Below are 27091 nucleotides of genomic sequence, written 5' to 3'. Positions count from 1 at the left end.
ACTGTGTTAGTCCATGAACTTTTTGATTAAAATTACTAGCTTACAGATCAAATGAAGGTGATTATAAACATCGTATCAAACAACTGGATATTTTATAAAGATTTGGTATGTTCCATTATGACTGCAAATAATCATTTTGATGCTATCTATCCACAGCCCATAATGCCTATATACATATGAATTTTAGAGTCTTGTCTTTTGTTCTTTTAACACCACTGAAAACTTTTATGTATTTTTGGCATTTTCTTTACCTATTACTAATTATAATGTCCCAGTCCATCAGGAATGAGCAGTGTCTGAAACCTGACTTTGATTTTTTGGCATTCAAACAGCATGTAGAGAGAATTCAACACAACACAATCCTGATACAGATCCAGCATTAAGCACTCATAATGATCATTAATTAATAAAGATTAATAACTTAAACAAATTCAGTAATGAATTATAGTATGGTTGTCAGTTTATTAAGGCATAAACAATGCAATTTTGAGCCCAGAAATTTTATGTAGTTTGGAAAATAATTAACAACTGAAAATATCATGTTCAGAAAATTAAAGGTCCTGATATAAAATTTTATTATGGTAGAGTATTTGTATTCTCAAAGTTCAATCATATTTTTAACGCAAAACAGAAAATACAACATGGGTTTCCAAGAACATGTCACAGACTCGTGAATTGTTCAATCAGTTAACCTAGATTCTTGGAACTTTGACATTCAGAAAACTAGACAGAACTATTCAATTTTTCTATGAACCTGAATGCAAGAAGCTACATAAGTTTTAGTCACGATCTGCATCTCACATGCAATTCTGACTGGAAGTGGTTCTCCCTTTCTGACCATGTGCACCATCAATTTGTACTGTTCTGGATCACTAACGATGAAAATAACTGTTTTTCAGTTAGTCTAATATCTTCTGTGCAGCATAAGTACGAAGGATTGTTTCCTAAAAAACCCTTACATGAAGCATTGTGCCTAAAACAAAATACAAATTTGAATGGGGTTTACTTGTATTACAGCCGGTTTTAGCCAGTCACAGAGGCGACTTTCAAGTACAGGTTTCACTAGATGTGAACTTACCTGGCTGACAGCATCATCAGATCACAGGTAAAGTTCAACTCAGCCAGAATTTCTTTGTGCTGTGCACATTTCATATCTGAATCCTTTAACTCTGTCTGGCATTTCTTCATGTGACGAATGGATTTCTATATTAATGATGTATAAGATGGAATTATTAACTAAAAATATCATAATTATTATGCACTATCTTATCGCTTGTCATTTAAATAGGGCATCAGTGTTATACAATGTCTATTATCTGATGAACCCATTTTGTAAAACATCCATGATTAAAAAATTAAGAAACATCCAAATGTAATGTATTAGTTTCACCTTTTTACACATGGCCATGTCTGAAAAATTTAACTCGTAGAGAAGAGGCTCATAGGGGTCTGATTGGTCACCTGTCTTACATAGCTGATAACCATTTTACTAGGCAGGTTTATGTAGTGTTGTAAGAACATAATGTAATCTATCTTCCAAAATTTATATCATGTTAATTTTACCTATTTTACTATAGCATCATAAAGGTAAATACTTAATATGCATAATCTCTTGCTTTAATTAATGCCATCCAGGATCTTAATAATATAAATCTGTTTACCATGTTTTAAATACCTGGCAAACTGAAGGAGAAATATAGTCAACACATTTAGAACAATAATAAGTTGAGCCTAATAGATGAAACATTTAATATACACAGAACTGACTTATTCTGGAACCCCTCTAAGGCAGTGATGATATACATATAAACATTTTTACCAACCTGGAGTAAATTCTGACACAATTTCAGTCTTCAGAGTGGCAACAAGCCTGGCCAATCAGACATGTTATCACATCTTGTAAATATATAAAGATCTTGCTCATACATAACTACTCCAACTTCTTGATATTTTAAGACTATTTAATAACATTGATCAAAATCTGATTTGAAAAGGTTTCTGGAGTGGTGACATTCTAAGTCAATCAGACATAAGACCATGTTATAAATAAGCAAGGACCTCACTCATGATCACCCAAAATCTTAATGACATAAACCCATTTACCAAGTCTGATCAAATCCTAAAAATAATAGTCTCTATAGCAACAAACAACTCGTCCAATCTGATGTAAGATGACCTCATAAATATGCATATGCCTTGATCATAATAAAACTCATCCAATGTCTTGATATAAGTCTATCACCAAGTTTGATTAAAGTTATGTCAGAAATATCATCTCCTGAGTGGTAAGAAGTTTGGTCTCTTTAATATACATAGATCTTACTCCTATTAAAACACATCACAGTGGCTAAAGTGATGAAAATCTCAGTTAATCAGAATCAAGATCACCTACTTAATATGCACTGTTCTCACTCATAATTGAATATGTACTCATTTGAGAACTTGATGATTAATGTCAACCAAGTTTTAATCAAATTTATATCAGAAATAGAGTCTCTCGAGTGTAGCAAACTCAATTAGATGAAACAGCACCTGTTTATTATGCATCAATCTTATTTCTTACCAAACTCATGACTATATTCCAAGTTTAATCAAAATTGGCTCAGAAATATGGCCTCTAAATCAGTAAGAAGCTCAGCTGGTCAGATCCAAGTTCACCCCTTATTAATAGGCATGAATCTCACTCATCCCAATGATATATGCCCACATTCTAAATTTTATCATAACTGGATTAAAAATAGTGTCTCCAGAGTGATAACAATCTCAGCAAATCAGATGCAAGATCATATCATTAATATGCACTGATCTTGCCAATTATCAAATTTATCTAAGAGCTTCATGACATAAACTCGTATTTCAAATTTAAAAAAAAAAACTGGATGAGGAATCATAAATATGGCTTTTGCAGTGGTAACAAGTTCAGCCCCAAAAAATGCAAGATCACCTCATGCATAAATCTGATTCATTAACCAAACTGTCTGAGATCCAGATGATACAAAGACTGATCATGATCAAATCTAAAATATGGCCTCCAGTGAGGTAGCATACTCAGCCAATCAGACACAGCTGATTAACATGTATGGATTTCACTCACTATACAACTCCAAGTTTGATCAAAACTGGATTAGAAATAAAGCATCCCGCTTGCTAACAAACATTTGTTGATTGGACACACAATGCATGATGCATGAATGATGCAGGGCTATGCTATAAGCTGTCTTGGCCTTATGTGCTGGTGAGCAAAGATTTTGCAAGTAAATAACACTGAAAAATAAGAGTCTCCTAAACTGGGGAATATAAAAATGGGGATGTTATTACAAGATACCTAGATACTGTGTTTGACCTGATAAAAACATGTCTGTCAAGTGTGAAGATTAAGTGTGAAGATTAAGTTATAATACCCTAGTTTTTATATGATAGGATTATGCACCCTGATATGCATCCACATTTCATTTTCATACAACTGAGTCTAAGATACTAAAGAGGTAACAAACTGATTGCATAAATAACAAATTCATTCAAGCATGAATAAAATGGTCACAATGACCAGTTGCTTATATGGTTTAGTTTCTCTCAAGAGGCAAAGACATAAAAATTTTCATCAGTGTTGGTAAAAGAGGGTCCAAGATATGGAGAATATAATGAATAAACTGGTGAAAATTAGGTAACACTGATCTAGTTTTGGATATGGTTAAGTCATTCTCTAAGAGTTACAATCAGAAACTAATTTTCATGAGTGTTCAAGAAGTTTAAAAATACAAAAGTTACTTAAACATGAAAACTGAATTACAATTGCCTAGTTTTGGTATGCTTGATTTCCTTATATAAAGATGTATCCATGACACAATTTTGATAGTTGTTTTCGAAATAGGATCTGCAATATTGGAATAATAATAATAATAATAATAATACTAATATCAACATTATTATTATTATTATTATTATTATTATTATTATTATTATCATTATTATTATAAATTGAGTTCTTGAGATTGGAGTGTAACAAATGAACATATTAAAATAGATAAGTCAAACATGCAAATTTGATTCAAACTGACCTCATTGGTTATGGTTAAGTTTCATTATCAAGAAATACTTACATAAAAATTTTCATGAGTATCAAATAGAGTCCAAGGTATTGAGGGTATAAAAAAAATTAATCACTGAAAATACTAATTGTTACTAGTAAAAAATGTTTCTTCAATAATACTTACCCAATCATAATATCTTCGGAAAAACACTACTACTGTATCACAAATCCAACCCTCCCACTCTAAAACTCTTTTGATAACAGGATTGGCACCAAATCCCATAAAAACTTTAGTTACTACTGGAGCAGATGGTACACTCTCTATACAGATATAACTGCGAGGCTGGGAAGGTGTACCGGTATAATAATCGAGGAAAGTATTATTGAAGAAACATATTTTATTATTAACAATTGGTTTCTTCATCTAATAAAGAACTTTATCTAAAACCCAAGAACAGGTAAAAGGTGGAGGAAATACATCCCCTTACAAGGGAGAGACCATCTCTGGTTCCCTAAGGTATGTGAGAAAGTTTCTAGATAGTCCCACTGAAGAATAGACTCCATATGTTTGTTTGGGAGTAGATTCAAGAGTGAAATTTTTTCCCTCCCACAAATCCAGTAAAAGTTGAGGTTGTGCCTATATGAAGCTGTCAAAAGACCTAGGAGGTAACCTGCTACACCAAGGCATTCGGTCCCACCAGATCAAATCTTTTAGGATAACACGAAAGATCTCTGAGATAAAATCTGGAGAAGCGGACTTGGTTCTCCATTCCATGGCATGAATAATGACAAGTTTTGCTCAAATGAAATGTTTATGGCAAGTGTTTTAATTCTGTGATCTGTGATGCCAAGCAAATTCTTTGGTCTAGGTTTTTTTTTATATGTGGAATGAATATGACCTGTTTTATCCAGGACAAATCCTTACCCCCTGTGAGGCATAAGAAGAGGCAAGATCTTCCTTGGTGTAATGGTTTGGTCCATCTTAAGTACCAATTTGGAACTTGGACTGGTTCCTGTAGATGACCTAGAGATGAAGCATCCAGAGTAGATATTTCAAACGTCTGATTCCCCGTGAATGGGAGCCTGTTCTTGACAATGAATGTGGGAGCTGTCACGAGGCATACTAACCCGTCTTGTCAAAAATGGGTGTAGTCTGGGTCCACTGTTAGAGCATGTATTTTACTGATTCTGCTTACCATTCACAGTGAATACTTCATTTGCTACTTGTGCCAAGTAACATTCTCTTAAATGAGAGTTGAAGCAATCAAGCTCTTGAGAGCAGTGCAGAATGGTGTTTTGTTCAGACAGGTTAGTACCCACTTCGGACACAAAGCAAATGTCTTTGTGGTGTTTGTAATACAAATTGGACAGAAGATCAGGCAGGTCTTAGGTTTGTCTGATATCCTCTCTTCCGTGATGATGCAGGGTGTCAGCAATCCTGGAATTATTGCCTTTGACTTTGATTGGTGCTATCTATTTCTCATCAAAGAGCCACAGTAAGAAGTTAGCTTTCTGAGGTACTGATGCTTGTAGTGGTATAATACGTTCTTTAGAACACTATGTGTATAGATTTTCCATTCCATTTGTCTTCATTATGCTTATAAAGTGGATGGCCATCTGGCTTGAGTTATTTCTCCACCACTGGTTATGAGTACTGTTTGTTCCTGAGGGCTTGTTTAATATGATCCAGACAAGCAAGTTCAGCAACTCTGGGTTGGGATGAAACACCTGCCATTGTGGTGGCTTGATCAGACGAGGCAACATCTTGATTTCCTGGAGATTTCTGGCATGAGATTGATGAAGTTGTTGATGCAAGAATTTCCCATATGAATGGAATAATCAGGATGAGGAGACACTCTGATTCTCTTGCTTTCTGTGCCACCTTTGGAATCAGGTGCTGGAGGGTATGTGTAGGCAGACTGTTCCAATCTGTGGATAGAGCATAGACTGCCCAGGCCTTCGGATCCAGGACTGTTGAGACTAAGGTTCGGAGTTGGAATTCCACCTTGTCTCAGATAGGTCCACCACTGAGACCTTTCTGTTTGTAATAGTTGATTCTTCCTGGACAACAAGTCAATGAGAAGTTGGTCCGATGGGCAATGTCTCTGCCTTCATCTGGGCAACATAATCATTGGTACTGGATGCATAAATGGAACTAGGAGTAAGAAGTCTGGTACCACATTGAGCAAACACAGCAGGTGAAGAAAATTTCATGTGGATAAATAATCCCATATAAGCAAGGCAGCCAAAATTTTACTGATTTTCAATGCTTGTTCATGAGGGAGACATACTCTGTTTACTGAGTACTCAACTCCATACCTAGATGAACAAAATGTTGAGATGGTATTATGTATGATTTGTCCTTGTTGACAAGGAAACAAAGGTTGAGAAGGATATCATGTCTTCAGACCTGCCAACCCTGACAAGTCCATCTCAGTAAGGCAGTTGATTTTTTCTGTAAGTCTGACCAGTTTTCAGTAAGATGTAACAAAGTATCATAAACTGCTATTGTAAAGTTGGAAAAAAATGTAATTAAAAGTTCGGTATTTGGAACGTGCAGGGATGATAAACATTATGTTCAACTGAAAAGTTTGTAAAGTACGCATAGACTTTATTTACCACAAGTACAATGCACAAATTTTAGTTCCAAACCCTATGCAGCTCAACGGCTTGTTGCTGTCTCTCAACTTGACGTAATTCCTGGAAATTCTTTTTCCATTTCACATGACGATGGCAATCATATTTCCTGCCAAGAGTTGTACTCAAATTGGCATGTAATGTCTAATAAACATAATTATGTGCCTTCCAGCTCTTATTCACAAGAATCTGAATATTCCTGTTTATTTTTCCTGTGTTGATTATTAACACTTTTCAAGAGGCTTATTTTCCCTTTTGTCTTAAACATGCATTGCTTGCATGACACCATTTTAAAAAAAATTCTATGATCAACAGCTTGATCATGAAGACACTTTGCATGAACAAATAGGTGCAGTGTAAATCATCTGATGTGCTGCTGTAAAGTTAATCTGGTTCCCTGACCAATTTCACTACTTCTAATATGATACCCGGATCCAAATCAAACACAAATTTGCCGGATTTTTCGGCAATGATCATTTTTTTTTGTAGTTTTTGCTTTTATGTTGCAAGTCCATATTTTAAGGGTAATTTTTGTAAGACTTATGGCAAAATCAAAAGAGTTGGCAGATCTGTGTCTTGCTCCAAGATATAACAACTGATGTTTGTGTAGAATGTAATCCAGGTAGCTGCTGTTGCTGCCATGGAGCTTGTCCAGACATGGTCCATTTCCCAGTCCATCAATCGAATTAAAACCTAGGGATAGATGCCGAGTCCAAATGGGAGTGCCTTAAACAGACAAACTGTGTCTTTGTAGGTGAATCACAGGTACTTCCTGGAAGCCATGCAAATAGGGACATGAAAATACGCATTGATTGTGTAGTCTCCCTCATGGATGGCATTTAGAACCTGTTGTGGTGTTTCCATAGTGAACCAAGGGGTGTGAATGAATTGACTGAATGTGCTTAGGTCCAACTTTAGACCAGGCAGTTGTTGTAGTGGGAGGAAGATGACAGAACTCAGAAGGCAGAAAACTTCTTTAGTCAAAACCCATAAGTCTGAGTCTTGTACATCAATTAATATCTAATGATGATGAGTTTACTTGCAATCAAGTTTCATCATCTTTGGACAAGGTGTTGAAGCCAACATCTCCTGTTCTACCTGCAAAGTAGCGGGAAAGAAATGTCAAGAATGGTGACTCACTAAACTCGCAGAACATCCTGAGTTAGATAGCTGTTGCTAAGTACAGGTTCCCTTGAGTGGCAAAGGCTTGAGAACAAAGTTAAACGACATCTCTGGGCATTGTACGTGGGGAGTGCCTATCAGACTATGCTGGTTAGAATGATGTATGAGAGTGCATATTATTCTGGTGGCTGGTACTGTATTATCGATTGTGGTCTTGACCCATTACAATCAGAGGTATACAGCAGAGTCCAGTCAGGACAGAACAGGGCCATCTTAGTTGGCATGATGCTGTCCATTCTTGAGTACCCCTAGTACTGCTCCCTTTGATTTTTGTCCATAATATGCAAGATTGACATGTATCTGCAGACTGACAACTGGAGTAAACTACAAATGTAGACTGGTTATCAGTCAGGTTTTACCCATGGTCTAAATCTGGAAGACAAAACACAGTACACAATATATACAGGTGTATTGTGGCATGAATCTTGCTTTTTTTTTACTTTAGAGTGTACATGCAGAGCTACACACTCTGAAAATTACCTTTAAAAGGGTGCACCTGTCCGCCCATACAGGTAGAGTACTGAAGTGTCTATATTAATGCTTATGAGGTAGATACTAAAATATTAATTCTAATAAAAATTACCTGTAAAAACGGTGAATTGACTGCCTATATAAGAAAACCATAATACACCACTCCCTCAATAACTAATGCCCTGATAACTCACGAACCCACTTATAATGTGGGGTAAGGCGTGGATCCCATTTTTAAAACCAGAAAATACCCCAAAAATTGATCCTATTTGTTGAACTTGAAGAAAATCGCGATCAAAATCGATAACGGAAACTCTGATGTATCTTTCATTTTATCATCGAAAACGGCAGAGAGAACCTGTAAATTTTAATCAACACTATCAAATATCAAATTTAAAAATAGGTCATACAATTTTTTACATTTTCTTTTCAAACAACATTCCTAGTAAACCGCAATTAATGATATGTAAGGAAATTTCAATCAATGAAAATGTCACTTACGCCAAGTGGAGGCAGTAATTTAATAAATAAATACAAATTAAATAATTTTTTTACTAAATTTGTGTTCTAGTTCTGTCTTTTAGTTTCTTTTAAGTGTAATCATCATAAATGCATCCATCTACCGTAACAGCCATGTCCACCAGCGTTTCTCTGAGAACCTAGTTAAGTGCCAACCATGTTTTGAAAACTGACTTCCGGAAGTATTTATTGTATTGTTGCACTGAACTAAAAGCTGGCCTCCTTTGTATTAACATGTTAATTATGTCTTTTGAATCAAACAAATGAGGTGAAAATAAAAGTTAAAGGGCACAAAAATCCTACAAACTTAAAATCTAGCGGTCCTGGCCATATGTTGAACTCACTTCATTTGATCAATCAAAGACTTGTAAATATTATTGTGTATGTAACATAAACTACCTTAAATTAACCGACTCTTTCATAAATGTGATCAAAGATAAGAAGGCAGCCAAGAGAAATGAATACTCCATAAAATAAAGAGTTTGCTTTCACAGATATGGACCAATGTGGGCAAGCGAGTTTCAGAGAATTCTTGAACTGGCACTTAGAGATATCCTCAAGGATGATAAGAAGCTCCATTATTAATTCCAATGAAATCATGACATCAATGTTGTGCTAAATGAGCAATACAAAAATTGAGTTTCAACGTAGACGATTGTCTCATGAAATAAATGTTGCTTGTTTTTGAAAAAAGAATCTTGTTTGAAGGTGTAGCAACAATTAGTCTAGTTCCCTGCTCTATTGACTCCTGATTTGGCAGGATAATATTAAACACCATTATGGGAACCAGACTCATCAAGAAAACAAAAAGCAGTGATGTAATACACAGATTGTTTTCGTGTACATGTGAAGGTTGTTGAAACCAGTTGGAATGATCTTTCATATGTTGGACATTTTGAAAATAAATGTTATTTAAACAGAATAGCGGACAACTTCATTAGAAAAAGTGCGTTATTAAAAATTATTATCGATGTGACTATAAAATGAGGGTTTAGTCAATAAACAGCCCAATTCACTAATGCTGTCCCCCCCCCCCACGGTTTTCTTGACGTCAAAGCCATTTTCCCCCCCCAATTTTTGGAGGTACCTTGGTAACTCACGCCTCGCCTATAGTGTGGTCTATGTTTGTGGACCCCGTTGTGCGCGAGTTATCGAGGGAGAGGTGTATCACAGAAGCATTGCTTATAGTAACTATAAAGTGGATGCTATGACTAAACTATGCATAGGAAAGTTGTTGTTGTTGTTTTAGGGTTTAACACCATTTTTCAGCACAAGATAGGCTGTACATGGCGGCCAGTATTAATGGTGGAGGAAGAACCCTGGGAAGAATCATTGACCCATGAGAAGCTACTGGTCAGCTTTCTCACGTACCCACATTAGCCGAGCCTGAGACTCAAACCCACGCAGACAGAAGTAAGATGGCAGTGATCCGGAACGGTGAGTGCTTTAGACCACTCGGCCACTCGGGGCCCCACATAGGAAAGTTACCTATGCATAGTTTTTTTATAGTACACACCATACATGCACATAAAAATGAAATGAAGTGTCTTTATTGATACTTATGAAGTGCAAGCTACAATATCAATTGTAAGATAATGTTATCAGTCGAAAAAGCAAAATGATGGCCTATACAGGTAAAATCAATACAACATCACATATATATAGCTATCAAGTGGATGCTAAGACTAGATTATTACAGAAAACTTACAGGTATCTGACAGTGGCGGAAATTATACAGCAATATTAAATGTGTTTTCTACATCACAGACCAGATCTGCATTTATTTAAATACAACCAAAGCGATGCCATCGAAACCCATGCAGGTATGTACCAAGTGAGGACAGAAGAGTTATGACACTGAAGAGTCTTAAGCTTTTTCATCAATGAAAGAAAGAATAGAAAAGTTGGAAATTTAATGATGGAGTATAATTTCCTTCGAAAAGAACAGTCCTCAACTTAAGGTAGAAAACTCCCAAAATGCTTGTAAGTGGATTGTGAGGACTCTGTTTGTGAAGAGAATGCTATTTGGCACAAGTAGCAAATGAAATATTCTCTATATTTGCTTCAAGGGGAGATCACTCTAACTGCCAACCAGGTGGGCAGATAACTGTTAGCTTTTAAACTAAAATGTTTTAGCCTGGAAGGGCTGGATCTGCAAGGAAGTAGAAGTTCTCCTAGGTATTATGATCAATAAACATATTTGATGAAGACACATAAATAATTCAAGCATGAAAATTCACAAAGTTTTGGTGTGGTTGAGTTATTTTCATTGAGATGTATTTTCCTGTAAATTACCACGTGTGAATAAAACAGGGAACAAGACATTGCAAATGAAACAGATGACACTGGATTATACTGACATAATTTTGGTATGCAGGGATCGTCCTGGGCTTCGCCAATGTTGCAAATTGCGATTTTTTTTCCTTATTGGCGACAAAAATATCCCATCTGGCGATTTTTTTGGCAACAGACTTTTTGGTTATTTAATTTGTATAAATTAAAAGGGAGAATGAAAGGAAGCCACAAACTTGACTAAGCAATGCATTGGAATCAATCTGTTACACAAACGATCCTTTGTTCGTATTGACAACCCCATCTTTACAGTGCATTGTTACATCATAATCTGCTTATGCTGACATCTGGGCTGAGTACTGTATGCTGTGATACAGTCAATCATGCTACCGAACTATACCTACAACTGACCGACTTCCGAAGACGCGAATAGAACAGATACAATTAATTGAATGGCTAATCCTTCTGTTGTTTTTTTTTTTTTTACATATACCAATACAATAGTTTTGTTGAACCTTCACAGAAAACTGATAACCTTTGAAGTACCGACTACTGCGTATAAATACAAAGCAAATGGAAAAAATCTCAGTCACAATTATATCTGTCACCAGTGCAGCATTTTACTCATTGATCTTTTCCTTTTGCCATCAATCCAAGTTACAGCTGCAGAGACTTAAACTCCGCAACAAAAAATAGCAAAAAACCCAGTTTTGCATAATTAATAATAATTATTTATTTCTCAAAATACAGGAGTGAAAGAATCCCTAAATTGGGTGTGAATTTATGCTTATATATACGGTCCAATATTGCCAGGTGTTGACTCATGTAAGTTTCATTTGTGGGAATGGAGATCCTATTTTGCTTGTCGAGAAAATTTATACAGCATTCAGTGATCATTCTTAGGATTTAGGAAGCAATTCACTACAAGCTTTGTGAAGCTAGCCATGGGGGGGGGGGGCGGCTGCTGAGAGACTACTGGTGTCACCTGTCAGCACTGTAGACTGTGAATGTGGATTCAGTAAGATGAACCTCATAAAAACTGACATCAGAAATAAACTCTGCATCTCATCTCTCGAGAATTTAATGAGAATCAGCATGTACAGATGTGAAAAATTAGACTTTGAAACTGCATTCAACAAGTGGGCAGCCCTAAAATCGCTACGGATCTTCATGTAACACCTGGTAACATTTTGTTAATGCTTGTTGTATTAACTAACCCATCTTTTGTAATTTTCATTGCCTGTTACATTAATAGACTAAATTAACACTTGAAAAAATGTACACTACTTGTTCTGGCAACACTTTTTGAAAATTGGCGACAAAATATTGAGGTTGGCAATTTTTTTGGCGACAGCTTTTTAAAAGCCAGGACCATCCCTGGGTATGGATGAGTTACTTTCATTACAATTTATCCACATACCAATTTTGATGAGTGCTAGTGAAATAGGGTCAAAAATACTGAATAAACAGCAATACAAAGGTCACTACAGTGTGCAAATTATGGTAATTCTGACCTAGCTTTGGAACAAACGAGTTAGTTGTATCTTGATGCTTTTATGTACAAGTTTTTACAAGATATTTAAGGTATAACAAATGAACACCTGAAAAAACAAATGCCACTAAAACATGCAAATAGGTCAAAGTGACCTAGTTTTGTATGGTTGAGTACTCTATTCATGCGATGCATTCACATACTAAGTTTTATAAGTGTACGTGAAACAGGGCCTTAAATATTGTGAAGGCAATAAAATGTTCAGATGGTAATGAAAAAACAAATGAAAACAGATAAATGAACACACAAACAAATAGGCAAATGGCTATATCCTCTCACAACTTCTTTGAAGAGGGAATAATTATTGACCTTTATTGGTGTGAATATCAAGTTTGATGAACCAGTAAACCTCATACTGACCATTGTGAAGCAGAGGTAAATATGAAGAATTTTATGGTTCATAAAACTTAATATTCAAAATATGAAAACACAGATATTGAAAAACTCACCTGAAGTATTTCTGGTGTGAGATTCTCCAGGTCTGAAGAATCTGGATTTATCAGAAACTGGTACAGCATTGACCCCTGGTCAGCTGGCAGTTGAGAACAGTCATCTCCTGAAAATGGTAATATGAAATTCAAGATAGATTTAACAGAGTCTGGTTGGTAGATAAATTGCCTTGGTTGAGGTGGCTATGTTCATAATATGATGGAAGAAAAGGAAACCTTAGCAATACTGTGTTTTTCAATTGACTTTGGAATTTCTCTATCCCTGATGCAGTTATTCTGAAATACCCAGTATGGAAATGCAGGCAAAGTCATCCAACTGATTCATACAGGATATTAAATCAATAACTGTTGGCACTTCAGTTCACCCTGACCAGACTTACACCAGCCAAATGGCAATAGTTGACAAAATCAGGACAGATCTCATTTAGACACATGCTTATGCTTTAAAAATTTATGATAAAAATGTTGTATTGAGAGAGAGAGAGAAAAAGAGAGGGAGAGAGAGAGTTCATTAATTCGTGTCATTTATTACCTTACATCACAATTCATTCGTTTGTCAGGGCCTCTCTTCTGCCAAGTGGTCACTAATAATGTCCAGAGACCATTAAATGTACCATTTGGTTACAGTGACAACATCCAATAATATCAGCTATTAATTTATTTCTTACATACTTGTCCATAAATATGAGGTACCAATACCATCTTACCACTCCTGTAGCCTAGCGGTTAGAGCATCCGCCTTGGATGTGGAAGGTCGTGGGTTCGATCCCCAGCTGAGTCATACCAAAGACTTCCAAAAAGGTACCAACAGCTGCCTTGCTTGGCGCTCAGCATTAAGAGGTTAGTGTTAGGACTAGTCAGCCTAGTGTCAGGATAATATGACTGGGTGGGACATCATGCTACATGTCTGTGGCATGATGCCCCAGTGCTAGACATCACTATAAACTGTCACACTGCAGACATCATAGCGATATGACTAAAACTTTTTAAAAGCTACCTTAAAATTCCAAATAACACACAGACACACACACACACATACCCCTATACCATCTACCAACAGCTATAATTTCATTAAAAACCAAACTTACAATGAAGTAAATTGATGCTATAAACAACTACAAAATGAAGAAACTAGTGCAAAAGCGCTTCAGTTTCAACAGATATCATTACAGAGGCTGCATTTCCAGTCAAATCTCATGAACACTGGCAGACTTGTAAACTTGGATATTCAGTTTGGATGAAGTTGTGTTACTGAGCTACTCTGCATATGTGTTCAAGACCAGAACCTAATGCAATGGTTACATTTATATTGTACTGCTTGTTAATCATACTATCTTAAGCTGAACTGACATAACTATTCTTTATGTAACACATGTTCAATTACAAACAAATTAGTAAAACAAATAATCAATGCTATGGGAATGATGAAATATAAAGTAACTATGGGGAAACTGCATTTTGCCCTTCAACAAATGTGTTATTACAATAGACTAATATCCAAGTGCATGTATGTTGCACTTCAGTATATGACTTCGAGATCCTGCTGATTTTATTTTCGAGTTACTCTAGACGAGTTTTGTTTCCTCATCCTCTTTATGTACAGGAATTCTACTGGCATAATAATATCTTCACCCTGGATTTCTATCCACAGGATCATGTTTCTTTTATGGAGTTTTGTAAATAAATACTACTTTTGAATGTATTGATGACATAAACTTTGTCAAAACTGTCCCCACAAAAAGTAATGTGGCAGCCTGAAGATACTTAAGATATTTTCTTCATTTTACAGAAGCAGTTTTCAATATCTACCATGAAAACAAGGTGTTAGTGGATGATACCACCTCTAGACCATGTATTTACCTGACTGAAGCCTAGCACATCTAAGAAGATAAGTCTCTGCCCGACCTAGTTCCACCACCACATGGCCTACTATACTCTGTTTGTCTTGGAAAACATGCTTATTCATCAACTCTCCCAGGTTCCCCAGGAGGTACTCCTGTCATAATGTAAAATGGAACAAATATAATACAACAAGCACATGTTTTCTACTGATCATCAAATACAGCAGTATGTAGCTTCACAAAGTGGACACAAGAAGCTGGAAAATTTTTGAGTGTAAAACTGTTCAGAGGTTGAGCAGTAATTGCAGCTGCACTACTGTTAGTATTTCTTATATTTTCACCATAGAAATTACACATGTGAAAATTCCATCCATTTTTTTACCAGCCAAAATGCATGTAGGAAGCAGCTGATATTAATTAAATATTGATTTATTTAAAGAAAGTCAAATTCAAGTTTTGCGCTTGAACATGCAAATAGGCAGTTTTACTATCTGGGCAACTGTGTGCAGGATCAGGGCAACTAGTGCACTTTAAAGAGGAGAGTCTTCAACTGCATATTTTACAAGGGATAACACTCGGTAACTAGACAATGACATCTATAAACATATCCAGATTTTATCTGTATTTGAAGTAGAGAAAGGGAAAAAATGGAAAGAAATGTTTATTAATGAATTAAAAATAAATTTATAAAAACAATAGTTTTGCTTAATTAATTGCAAATATATAATAGCCAGATACTCAATTATATGAACTAACCAATGCTTTAAATTCTGCAGATTTTGCTAACAATTATCAGTAGTTATATTATTTCAAATGCAGTTTTATCTGCAGCATGTGAGTTCAGCTGATACAATATAGAATCTTCAAGAAAAAAAACACCAATATACATCAGCAAACCTGGAAACACAATATAGTTATTTCTATGACAGAAAATTTTGGAAAATATTGTAGAAAATTAGATGAAAATGTAACTGTCCATAGCACCAAAATGTATCAAGAATAATAATAAGATCAAAATGGCATTAGAAGAGAAAATAGTTCACTGGCTAATGTGCCAAACTTGTAACCCAAAGAGTGCAGGTTAAAACCCTAGAAAAGCCTGGGCTGGTTCCATGGTGTGTCCTTAGGCAAAGACTTTGCTCCTATTGCCTTGGCAAAATCTTGTGTTGCTGTGTTATAAACACCAAACCAAACCAAACCAAAATGTGTCAAATATACTGAATGTATATAATTCTTCATACTGCTGTAAATTTTGACATTCAATCAGCACATTACATTCAATTTTACTTTGGAAATTTTTAGAATGTTTACTGTATAATTTTTAAATCAGATTATAAAACACTAATATAATTGATGACTCCTAAGGATATTCTCAATTTATTATGCTCACAAACAGAAACTATGTATTTGCTATCAACTCACCCAGTGGCAGTCTGAATTCCATCCCATCCCAGCCCCTACAAGGAACCCTGGCCAGCAAAATGGCTGATGATTAAGATGACTCTTTCCTGACCAGTTAGAAACCACCACACCCAGGCCACCATCAGTGGTGGCACACTTCACCGCAGTGTAGATGTTGGTAACTGCAGCTTCAGGGCACCCTCCAATGCTGAAAAGAGATGAACATTTCCTAATCATCTAATTTATGTCAGCTTAAAGAGTAGTGGGAGAAGTGCAGATAAAATCAGCATACTTAACAAACATTTATAAATCCACTTCACAAACTAGTCACACCAATAGCAAAAACATTAATATATTAGTCAATATATTATAGATAATTTCAATAGAAAACACATTCTGATATGCAATACATATATTTACATATAGTTAAACACCTGTGAAGATGAGGTTTCTGAAGACAAATGTGCAGAAGAAGTTAATTTCACTCAGAAGAATTTAATTTCACTATGTTACTTTTTTTTCTATGTGGTTTATAGAATGTCTGATCCAAGATTCCTTATTTTGTGGGTGGTTATTCTTGCACCACAAGGTGTAATAATATGTCTTGTGATAAAGAGACTGACAATAAGTGATGAAAAAGAGACTATTACATATGGTGGACTGAGATTTTGGCTGGGAGAGATAGAATTAGAAAACTCACCTATTCCATACAGCTGTCCCTGGGCAAACAAAGAAATTCACTCTAGAAAGAATAAAGAAAGCATATCTTAAATGCATTTTCCAACCTGTCTTGGAATTTGTAAAATGCAGTATGGAAGGGTATACTTACTGCAGAGATATTTGCAGGACCTATTTGCATGGATATGGAAAAGGGATTAGAGCTCTTAATCTACTTAACCATCCAACAGTATTAAATTATGTTTACATTGATAAAATCTAATAAAAAATGTTGACTTTCATATTTTGTGCACTCGATTATGTTTAGACTGATAAAGTCTGATAAAAATATGGACATTCACGATATTTTACACAAGGTTTGTATCATGGCCTATATTATAATCAGTTAAAATGCACTCAAAATTCTAGCAAAATGGAAATGAAAAACTGTCCTTCAATATTATATTGTGTTTTGATTGATAAAATCTAATAAAAAAAGTTTACTTTCATATTTTATACAATTTAAGTATGCTTGCATAAGTAAAGGTCACTTACCCATGTTTTGATAAGGGCCTACAAAACTTGCTGAAGTCGTGATTTGCCTAGAAAATAAAAAGAAATTGACCAGTTATGTCAATTATCATTATCTTGCAGTAAACACAATTTGCTACAAGCATGAATAAGTCAGTCTGGCAGTAAACACAATGTGCTACAAGTATAAATAAGTCCATCTGGCAGTAAACAAGGTGCTACAAGCATGAATAAGTCAATCTGGCAGTAAACACAATGTGCTACAAGTATGAATAAGTCAATCTGGTAGTAAACACAATGTGCTACAAGCATGAATAAGTCAATCTGGCAGTAAACACAAGGTGCTACAAGTATGAATAAGTCAATCTGGCAGTAAATACAAGGTGCTACAGGTATGAATAAGTCTGGCAGCATCCATACTTTAAAATCTGCACCATAAAAATGCAAACTTGTGTTGGTATTATTGAAACTATATATATTTATAAATACATGTATGTATTAAAGCAAATATGCTGCTGACAGAATGTACATAACTGACAACCCACATATAAACTTTTGGGTACTACATCAGAAAGTTTATGTTCCAGGTCAAAATGGAGAAAAGAAGGCAATGACAGGTACTTGTTGTAAATGTAGTGACTGAGTCTGTACTATGAATGTGTAATATACTACACTATGAATAGGCTATTTTCCAAACTATAAACAGGCTATTTACTGTACTATGATTAGGCTATTTTCCATACTATGAATATGCTATTTACTGTACTATGATTAGGCTATTTTCCATACAATGAATAGGCTATTTTCCATACTATGAATAGGCTATTTTCCATACTATGATTAGGCTATTTTCCATACTATGAATAGGCTATTTTCCAAACTATGAATAGGCTATTTTCCACACTATGAATAGGCTATTTTCCATACTATGAATAGACTGTTTTATCATAGTATGACTGTGCTAAATACCCCCAAGAAATAAAAAATTGGGATGAGCAAGTTTAAAAGAAAGCTTGAACATAACAATACAAAAAAAGGGTATTAAATAAATATAAAAAATGGGATTCTGCCACGAGCTTCAAATTTATGACCTCTAGTATGGCATCCAGGACACTGAAAAAAACTCACAAATATGGGTGTTTGTATATAAGCTGAATGAGCTATTTTACCATGCTAAGAATGGACTATTTATTGTATAATCATTGGGCTATTTAATATACAATGAATGGGTTATTTTACCATATTATGAATGGACTATTTATCATACAATGAATGGTTACTTTACTATAAAATTTGACTCTTGGATTTGAGGAAGGAGTCCTATAGTTTCCATCAATGTCTTGTTGAATTTTTAAATAACATTTTCATTCATAGTCAATCTCATGAATTTGGGGATGGAGTCCTATAGTTTCCATCCATGTTTGTTAGGTTTTTAAATTCTTAGTTTTTTGAGGCCATGAAATCCATGAAAACTGAATATTCTAAGAAGATTAAGTTAACTGAAGTCACAGTATCAGTGAATTTTTTTTATCCCAGGCAAATCGCACAGAATGATACCACTGGATCACTCTGTCTCATATACCTGAATGTTGATGTACCTGTGCCTAGTGCAAGACTGACTAGCACTGTAGATCAGTCCTATGTGGTAGACACAGAAGTATCATTTGAGAAACTCTAAACTAGTTGTTACATGATCACCATTTTAGATGGTGCATGCAATATCAGCTTCATACTTAAACACTGGTATTGCTTTTGCAATTTAAGAATTTTTTATATCTGACTCTTACAAACATCTGTATGTTTGCATGTGTGTGTACGTGTGAGTGTGTGTGTGCAAGTATGTATGTATGTATGTATGACTATATTTTCTCTCTAAATGAGATTACATTCAGTAATAGCAATATAAACATTAGTGACATTAATGAATACACAACACACTAAACATGTAAATATATTTATAAAAAGTACAATGATTGTCATGAGAATGCTGCATTAGGATTATATCTCCTGCCTCAATTTCATTAATATGATACCCAATATGGAAAGGACAACAAAAAAAGCAAGTACATGTGTAACAATTTAGATATAAGTATGTGGCAAACAATATAAATAATATACACAGATTAACATATATCTGATTTGCAATAGAATCTTGATAAGCTAGTAACATATGTTAAACATAAAGCTACTCTATACACGAAACAGATATAAAGCATACACACACACACACACACACACACACACACACACACACACACACACACACACACACACACACACACACATACATATATATATATATATATATATATATATATATATATATATATATATATATATATATATATATATATGTATATATATATAAGCATTCAGAGTATGTATGTGTGTATGAAAGTAAGCACATTGGTAAACTGGTAGAAAATTTTCCTAGAAATGGAATGAGTTGAGCAAAACATGCATATATGTTGTTATTATAGTCACATGGAATAAATTCACAGGAAAGGTAAATATAAGATCAATGATCAAGAATAACATGCTAAAAAAATGCAAACAGCTGGGAAATAGCACCTTTTATATCAGTTATTGCTTTACGTTTCTTAACATATATATGGTCGATAAAATGAAATGGGTTTGTCAACCTAATCTAATTTACAAAGTATATTGTCAGAAATCATGTTCAAGTTCATGTTTTCCTCTGTACATCATTTAATCCATCTGCCACCAAACAAGTGAAATGTCAGATCAAATTTTATATATAAAGAGCATTCCCTCAAAAAGTCCAAGATTTTCTTTGGAAGTGTATCATCATAAAGTTTCTTCATTGTGTATTAAGAAAACAAATTATGTCTCAGCACTGAAGTCAATACCCTTAACATAAATGTATTTCAGTCAGTGGACATTGGCAGGGTACCCACTCTAGTCAAGGTTTGCCTGATGGGGTGAGGTATAAATGAACCAGGTACTGAGTATGTGTGTCCTATATGTGACTGGCACAATATCATATCATTTCTGATTTGTTCTTTGTTAGAGATGCCACTCTCCATGATGGGTCTGATGTTCTGAAGCTTTTGTCATTTTGTATGAGCAAATATTTTTCTGCCAGATTTGGGATATTAAAGAGCTGCCATACTGAAGGTTTTGAAACGCTTTTAGTTTAGAAAAGGAATATGAAAAGATGATGAAATTTACATTTGGTGAGGTTTCAATTTAAAAGCAGTTTAATAAGTTCATACTTTTCCCATAGTGATGGGTAAAGACTTTGAACCTTTGGGACTCACATTATTTTATTACACTTTGGCAAATGTAAAGACTCTGAACTCTTGAGCTCACACTTCTATTATACTCTGGCGGGGGCTGAGTGATCTAAAGCGCTCTCCATTACGGATCATTGCCATCTCACCTCTGTCTGCGTGGGTTCGAGTCTCGGATTCGGCTAATGTGGGTATGTGAGAAAGCTTGCCAGTAGCTTCTTTTGGGTCGGTGGTTCTTTGTGGGATTTTCCCAGGTTCTTCCTAAACCATTAATACTGACTGCCATGTATAGCCTATAGTGTGCTGAAAAATGGCATTAAACCCTACAACAACAACTATACTCTGGAAAATGTAAAGATTCAAAAACTTTGAGCTCATGCTGATTCACTGTACTAAATGCCTGTGCTTAGAAAATTGCACAATTGCAATAATAACAAATTGATACTTTTATCTGATTTATATAATAATTTACAAGATACAATGATCACATTCACACATAAATATTTGTTATGCAAGTAAACTACAAAAAGACTGACGACATTCATGCAAACTTAAAATAAAAAAAGTCCTCAAATTCCCATGTTGTTGAAGAAGTGTAGTACCAATAGATACAATAACATGCTGAGAAGTACCAAAAGATGCTAAAACATGATGGAAAGTAACAATGGATGCTGTAACATGATGTAAAGTACCAATATAGACTATAACATAAAGAAAAGTACCTAAATATGCTATAACATGATGCAATGTACCAAAAAACAATCAAACATGATGAAAAGTACCAATAGATAGTCAAACATGATGGTAAGTACCAGTAGATGCATTAACATTATGAAAAGTACCAAGAAATGCTGCAACATAATGAAAGGTACAATAGAAGCTGTAACATGATCAAAAGTACTAATATATGGTCAAACACAAGTACCAACAGAGGCTGTAACAATAAAAAATAGAACCTGTAATATTATGAAAAGTTTAAGTCAAATTTCATCAAGTACTGTGCTATAGCTCAGCAACCGATTCCAAAAATGACAAATCCCTTCACAATAAATAAAATGTAGAGGAAATAAAAAGTATACTGAGATAAAGAAAACATTGATTTAATAAGGACAAAAAACAAAACTTATATACCAGATTCTTATAACAAACAAACTGCATGCAAATTTGAAACATTAAATTCAACTGTAGTGAGCAATATAATAAACCAGACGATTGGTCTGACATTTAATTTAAATACAGACACAGACTGTCAACTGTAGATAAGAATCTCATGGCTGTGCAGTAAAAATCTTTCATGAATACATAACACTGAATCTTTGTGTTTGTTTTGTTGATTACAGAAAGAAACTAATATAAATCTACAGTGGTTCTACACAAATGTAATATGGCAGTATCAATGCAAACATGTCAAATGAAGCAGTAGAAAATTCACACAAAATATCTGAAATTTCAGCAAAATACACAAAAATGTAGTGTACAATACACACTATTATTCTTTGACTGACTGATCAACCCAAAAAAGACTGTTGACTGTTGATTGGCTAATAGAAAAAATTAAAACTCATGGATTTTCTGAGGCCTGTTGACAGTTTGCAGCAATATTTAAAACTGACACTATCCAATATATGAAGCACTCTAGTGTGGTAAGGGGAGGTAATCTGCATAAGTTACTTCACTTTGGAAAAAACAAAACAATGTATAGACGGAGAGGTTTTTCAGGTGTATTGCATGCCTAGATTCTGGAGAAAGCAGAAGTAATTCCTAACATTAATGTGACTAGACAATGTATTTGATGGAGAAACTTCATTAAGCTTCAACATTTTACTTTTATGTTCAAGCATCTGGTTAGGTAGGGAAATATCATGTGCAACTTTTTAAGTTCAGTATATACATGGTTACTGAGTAAGGATCTCAAAGTTTTCATGGTATGACCCTGGGACGAAATTCCTTGGAAGGAGTGAAAGAGAGGATATATATGAACCCTGTGGCTAAGCTCAGTTACATGTATAAATTCATTAACTCATGCCAGTAAGTGTGTGTATATATGTGTGTCTGTGTGTGTGTGTGTGTGTATATATATATATATATATATATATATACACACACACACAAAATTATCAATAGCTTCAAGTTACTGAATGAGACAGGCTTGGGTAAGGATAGAACCAGGGTTCAATGTCAGTAAAACATATAGACTGGCCTTTTCCTGTCAACTGAATGTATATAGTAGCAGGCTGGTCATCTCAATACATTCCAAGCTGACTAGAATTACCCAGAGAGTAAATCCGGTTTCAACCAAGTCTTAAAGCATATTCAAATAGCATGTAATAGCTCAGCATAACCATAAGATTTTTGGCACACTGTGACACTGGGTCCATTTTAGAACAGAAATCAATGTTTTTCCTTAAGTAATAATTGACAATGGAATATAACCTGTACACAAAGAATATCACAACCATGATGTAACTGAAAAATCGAAATAGCTATGTAGCTCCTCTATTGGCAACACAACACAATATATTAACTAAAAACACATAATCTTATGTACTGATTAATATTTCTTCCATCATGCTCTTTTATTTGAACAAGAGAAGAAAGATTTCATATTATTTTCACAGTAATTAGATTAATGAGGTTAATGCAGCTGTAGGAATACATATTATCAAAAGTGTGGCACATATTACCAATAAAAGATAACAATTGTACCATATTTTTATGTTAGTACAGGTTGGAAGGCAAGTATCAAAAGAACACATAGATCTTATTCTGGGATGATTCTTTTTGCACATGGTCATAACCAAATATTAGAATATTTATAAAAAAAATAATTTTTAATACTTTGAAAAATATATATATTTATTTTAATACAAAAGGAAGTTTAACTGGTAAAGGAAAAATAGGTTAGCCTGTATCAAGATGCCATTTACCTGCACACCATACTCATTAAAAACCAGGCTAGGGGGTAACTGGTAGAGGAAATTTCTGTCTAGATCGTGCAGTGGGTATCCACACAGCAGCAAGGTCTGGTTCCTCTGAAGGGGCAGCAGTTGAAACATGTCATTCATGTTGATTCCATTGTCATCTGACATGTCCAGCATGAAACTGCTCAGCCTCGGACCAATACTAACAAATCTGTAATAACAAGTACAAGTACCTCTTATTTTGCAATTAGACAAAATACATGTACAACTTCACTAACTCAAACATCAATTACTCAACACTCAACATCTCTCAAATACCTTATTCATTCTTGGCACGAATCCCTCTAAAACCCAAAACAGATAAAACTCAAAACAAAAATGAGTGCTGTGAATGGCACTTGCCCCATGTTACTCTGTGCATGAACTTAACACACTAAATATAATGTTCAGAAATCATTATCTTCTTTACTTACCATGACTATGACCTCTGGCCTTTTGAGTACGAAATATATAGGTTTCTTCATGACCCAAAGTGAAAGTAACCCACAAAGCTTGGTCATGTAACTTACTCTAGAACAAAAGTCATTGTGTAAAATCCTTTTCTGTTCAGCCCAATTTTACCCCAAATTTTGATTTTTATGAGCCTTCAATTAATTGGTCTCTTCCATATCTTAAGTGCAAGTCCTCCACAAACATTGGGCAAAGTACATAATTAAAACTCAAGTTTTTAGGCAAGAACATTTTTTCTTCAAGATGACCATAACCATTGACATAGAAATAACATATGGATCATCCACGATAGTGAAAGTACATGGTTGATAACTGAAATTCTTTTGCAGAAACCATAATTGGTGACCTTGATTTTTGACCTACAAATTTACAGACTTCTTCCTTGTTCCCATACAAGCCATCCATACAGATAGGTCAATATCTGTGATGAAGAACTAATGTTATTGTGCATAAATCATTATTCTTTCTTCAGTCACTGTGACCTTGACCATTTACCTTTCAACCAAAATCAATAGGGCTTCATCTTTATCACAACTGCAAGCCAGTTACAATGTCTGGTCCAGGTATGTGGTGTAGAACTAAGTTTTGTACAGAAACTCTTTTTCTTCATTCAGTTAGAGACTTTGATCCTCATCTAAGTGCAAGCAATCCACAAATTTTGGTAACTGCAGATGGTGGACAACTCAAGTTATTTTGCAGAAACCATTTTACTTCTTTCAGTCAGTGACTCTGGCTTTTGATTCCAAAATAAAATGGGTTCTTCACTGTCCCAAGTGCAAGGTATTCACAAAATTTAGTAATTGTAAATGGTGCACAACTTGAGTCTTTGTGCAGAAGTAAGCTGGCTACAGAAAGACAACATCATAAATTGGCACAGATGGTTCTCTGTTGTAGAAAACTAACAATATCTCAATATCATTTCATCCTCACAAAGTTCACTCACCAGTATACCCATTTTTATGTGCATGTAATAAAGAAGCATACAATATTCAACCTGTGAAAATTTTTAAATAATAATTCAGCTCTTATTTTAGGGCAATTTGTGATACAGTAAAACCTGTTATGTGAGACCGCCCTTCTACCAACCAAAAGCGGTCTTTCAAGATTATTAGTGTTGATGTAATAACGACTAGATGTATTTTGGTTTTGATCAGGTTTTGGGGAAATGTGGAATAAATATATATTATATACCAATGAATGAAACCAAAAGACATAATTAACTTTTCAAGAAACAAAACATTTATTTTGAGATGAAGTTTAAATCATCAGCGTTATATCTCGATAAACAAAGGTTGTGACAATCTGCACCTGGGTAAACAGATGATGGCTTGGTGAAACACTGTAACAAAAGAAACAAAAAAAGAATCTGGAAATGATTCTCACTTACTAGCATAAAAGACAAAGAGCTCATTCACCCTCAGGGCTTAAAGAATAACTGGAATGACAAACGATGTACTCAACACTACACTGAAGCCCTTTCAAAAGATTTCTCACTGGGAAATTATGACTACCAGCATCGTGTGGGTTTTCATGAAGATAAAGAAAAAGTACAACCTCTAAATTTACTGCATACGTCCATCGTTACTCCCTTTGATGAAAAAATGGTTAATCTTACTGGCCATTCACATGACTTTAGCACTACAATGGTGGTTAGTGACATGTACTTTAGTCTGGTTTACTGAAGTTTACATATGACACCATATGCTGGACTTGTAAATTTCACAAAACTGGTAGCTAGCCAATTAAAAAAACAACAACCTTATAAGAACAATCTATACTATTTATGCGGTCTTTGTTACAAAGGATTAAATAATGGCTAGTGGTGTTTATCTCACCATATGGTTGTTCAACTGTAGTGTTATTTAATGTGCACTTTGTTTGCATACTACATGTATCCTGAGCTCTCGTGTTTACAAAGGATTAAGTCAAGGTCAGTGGTGTCGATCTGTTGCTTTTGCGATGTGGTTGTTCACAGCAGTATCAAAATGCATATTTTGCCAAGACATCACGGTCACTGGTCACATACAGCAGGTGGTCTCTCATAAAAGAGTGTTTATATAATAAAATCGATCCATGCATTACGATTGTGGTCAGAAATGACAGGTGGTCACTCATAACAGTTTTTACTGTAGTATATTTTCCCCCATTCTTTTCTATGCAATTACTCTTGCATGGAAATATATATTCAAGTAAAAACAACACAAGAAAATGCACACTAATCTATATAAAAACTTGGTGATTATGGCTTGCTTGAGCCTTAAAAATGTAAAATTATCAATTTTTAAACAAGTTAAATACTCAACATTTCAAAAGCAATCATCCTCATAAACTGTATTTTCTCTGCGAAAACCATTTATCAACTCAGATCATCCAGTGTAACCCAGTGACATTTTTTTGTCCGCTGATGTAGATTAAATTGAGTATCATATATACTAGCTTATAAGTTGAGTTCAACTACAAAAAAACATAGAACCCGATCTGTTATCAGATGAGTTGATAGATCAAGGTCTATGTTGTTCTACTGATTACTCCTAAAAACTGCACAGACCCAGATCTACTAGCACATAATGTGAAGTTGGATTTGACTTATAAGACTTAAAAGTGAGTATACATGGTATATTGGAATCAAAGAAGCAACCTATCAGACTGGCCATAATTTGCTGTAATATAGAGATGAAAGTTATAGCGATATTAATTTTACAAGGCCTTTAAAAATGTGACTGACTTAAACCTATGACTGTTCTTTGGAGGTTGATGGTATATTTTTCTCATATTGACAACACAAACTGCAAAATTTATTACCTTCAAACAACACAGAATAAAATGCTCAGCATGCATAATAAC

At 34.7% G+C, this 27091-nt stretch overlaps 1 protein-coding gene across 1 annotated transcript in view; it reads right to left on the bottom strand.

Annotated features, from left to right (window-relative positions):
* LOC149805105 (uncharacterized) overlaps positions 1-27091 on the bottom strand; it is a 97262-nt gene that overhangs the window by 11135 nt on the left and 59036 nt on the right. Inside the window, exons 15-21 of the mRNA XM_089947392.1 lie at positions 23744-23948; positions 17587-17633; positions 17075-17116; positions 16396-16582; positions 14993-15128; positions 13133-13239; positions 1079-1203 (exon numbers count right to left, since the gene is read on the bottom strand). Coding sequence (XP_089803518.1) covers positions 1079-1203; positions 13133-13239; positions 14993-15128; positions 16396-16582; positions 17075-17116; positions 17587-17633; positions 23744-23948 — 849 coding nt within the window. The remainder of the gene's footprint in view (positions 1-1078; positions 1204-13132; positions 13240-14992; positions 15129-16395; positions 16583-17074; positions 17117-17586; positions 17634-23743; positions 23949-27091) is intronic.

Source organism: Sinohyriopsis cumingii, chromosome 2 (genome assembly GCF_028554795.1).
Source record: "Sinohyriopsis cumingii isolate HCF-2022 chromosome 2, ASM2855479v2, whole genome shotgun sequence".
NCBI classification, from domain to species: domain Eukaryota; kingdom Metazoa; phylum Mollusca; class Bivalvia; order Unionida; family Unionidae; genus Sinohyriopsis; species Sinohyriopsis cumingii.
This window is presented reverse-complemented; position numbering and strand designations above follow the sequence as displayed.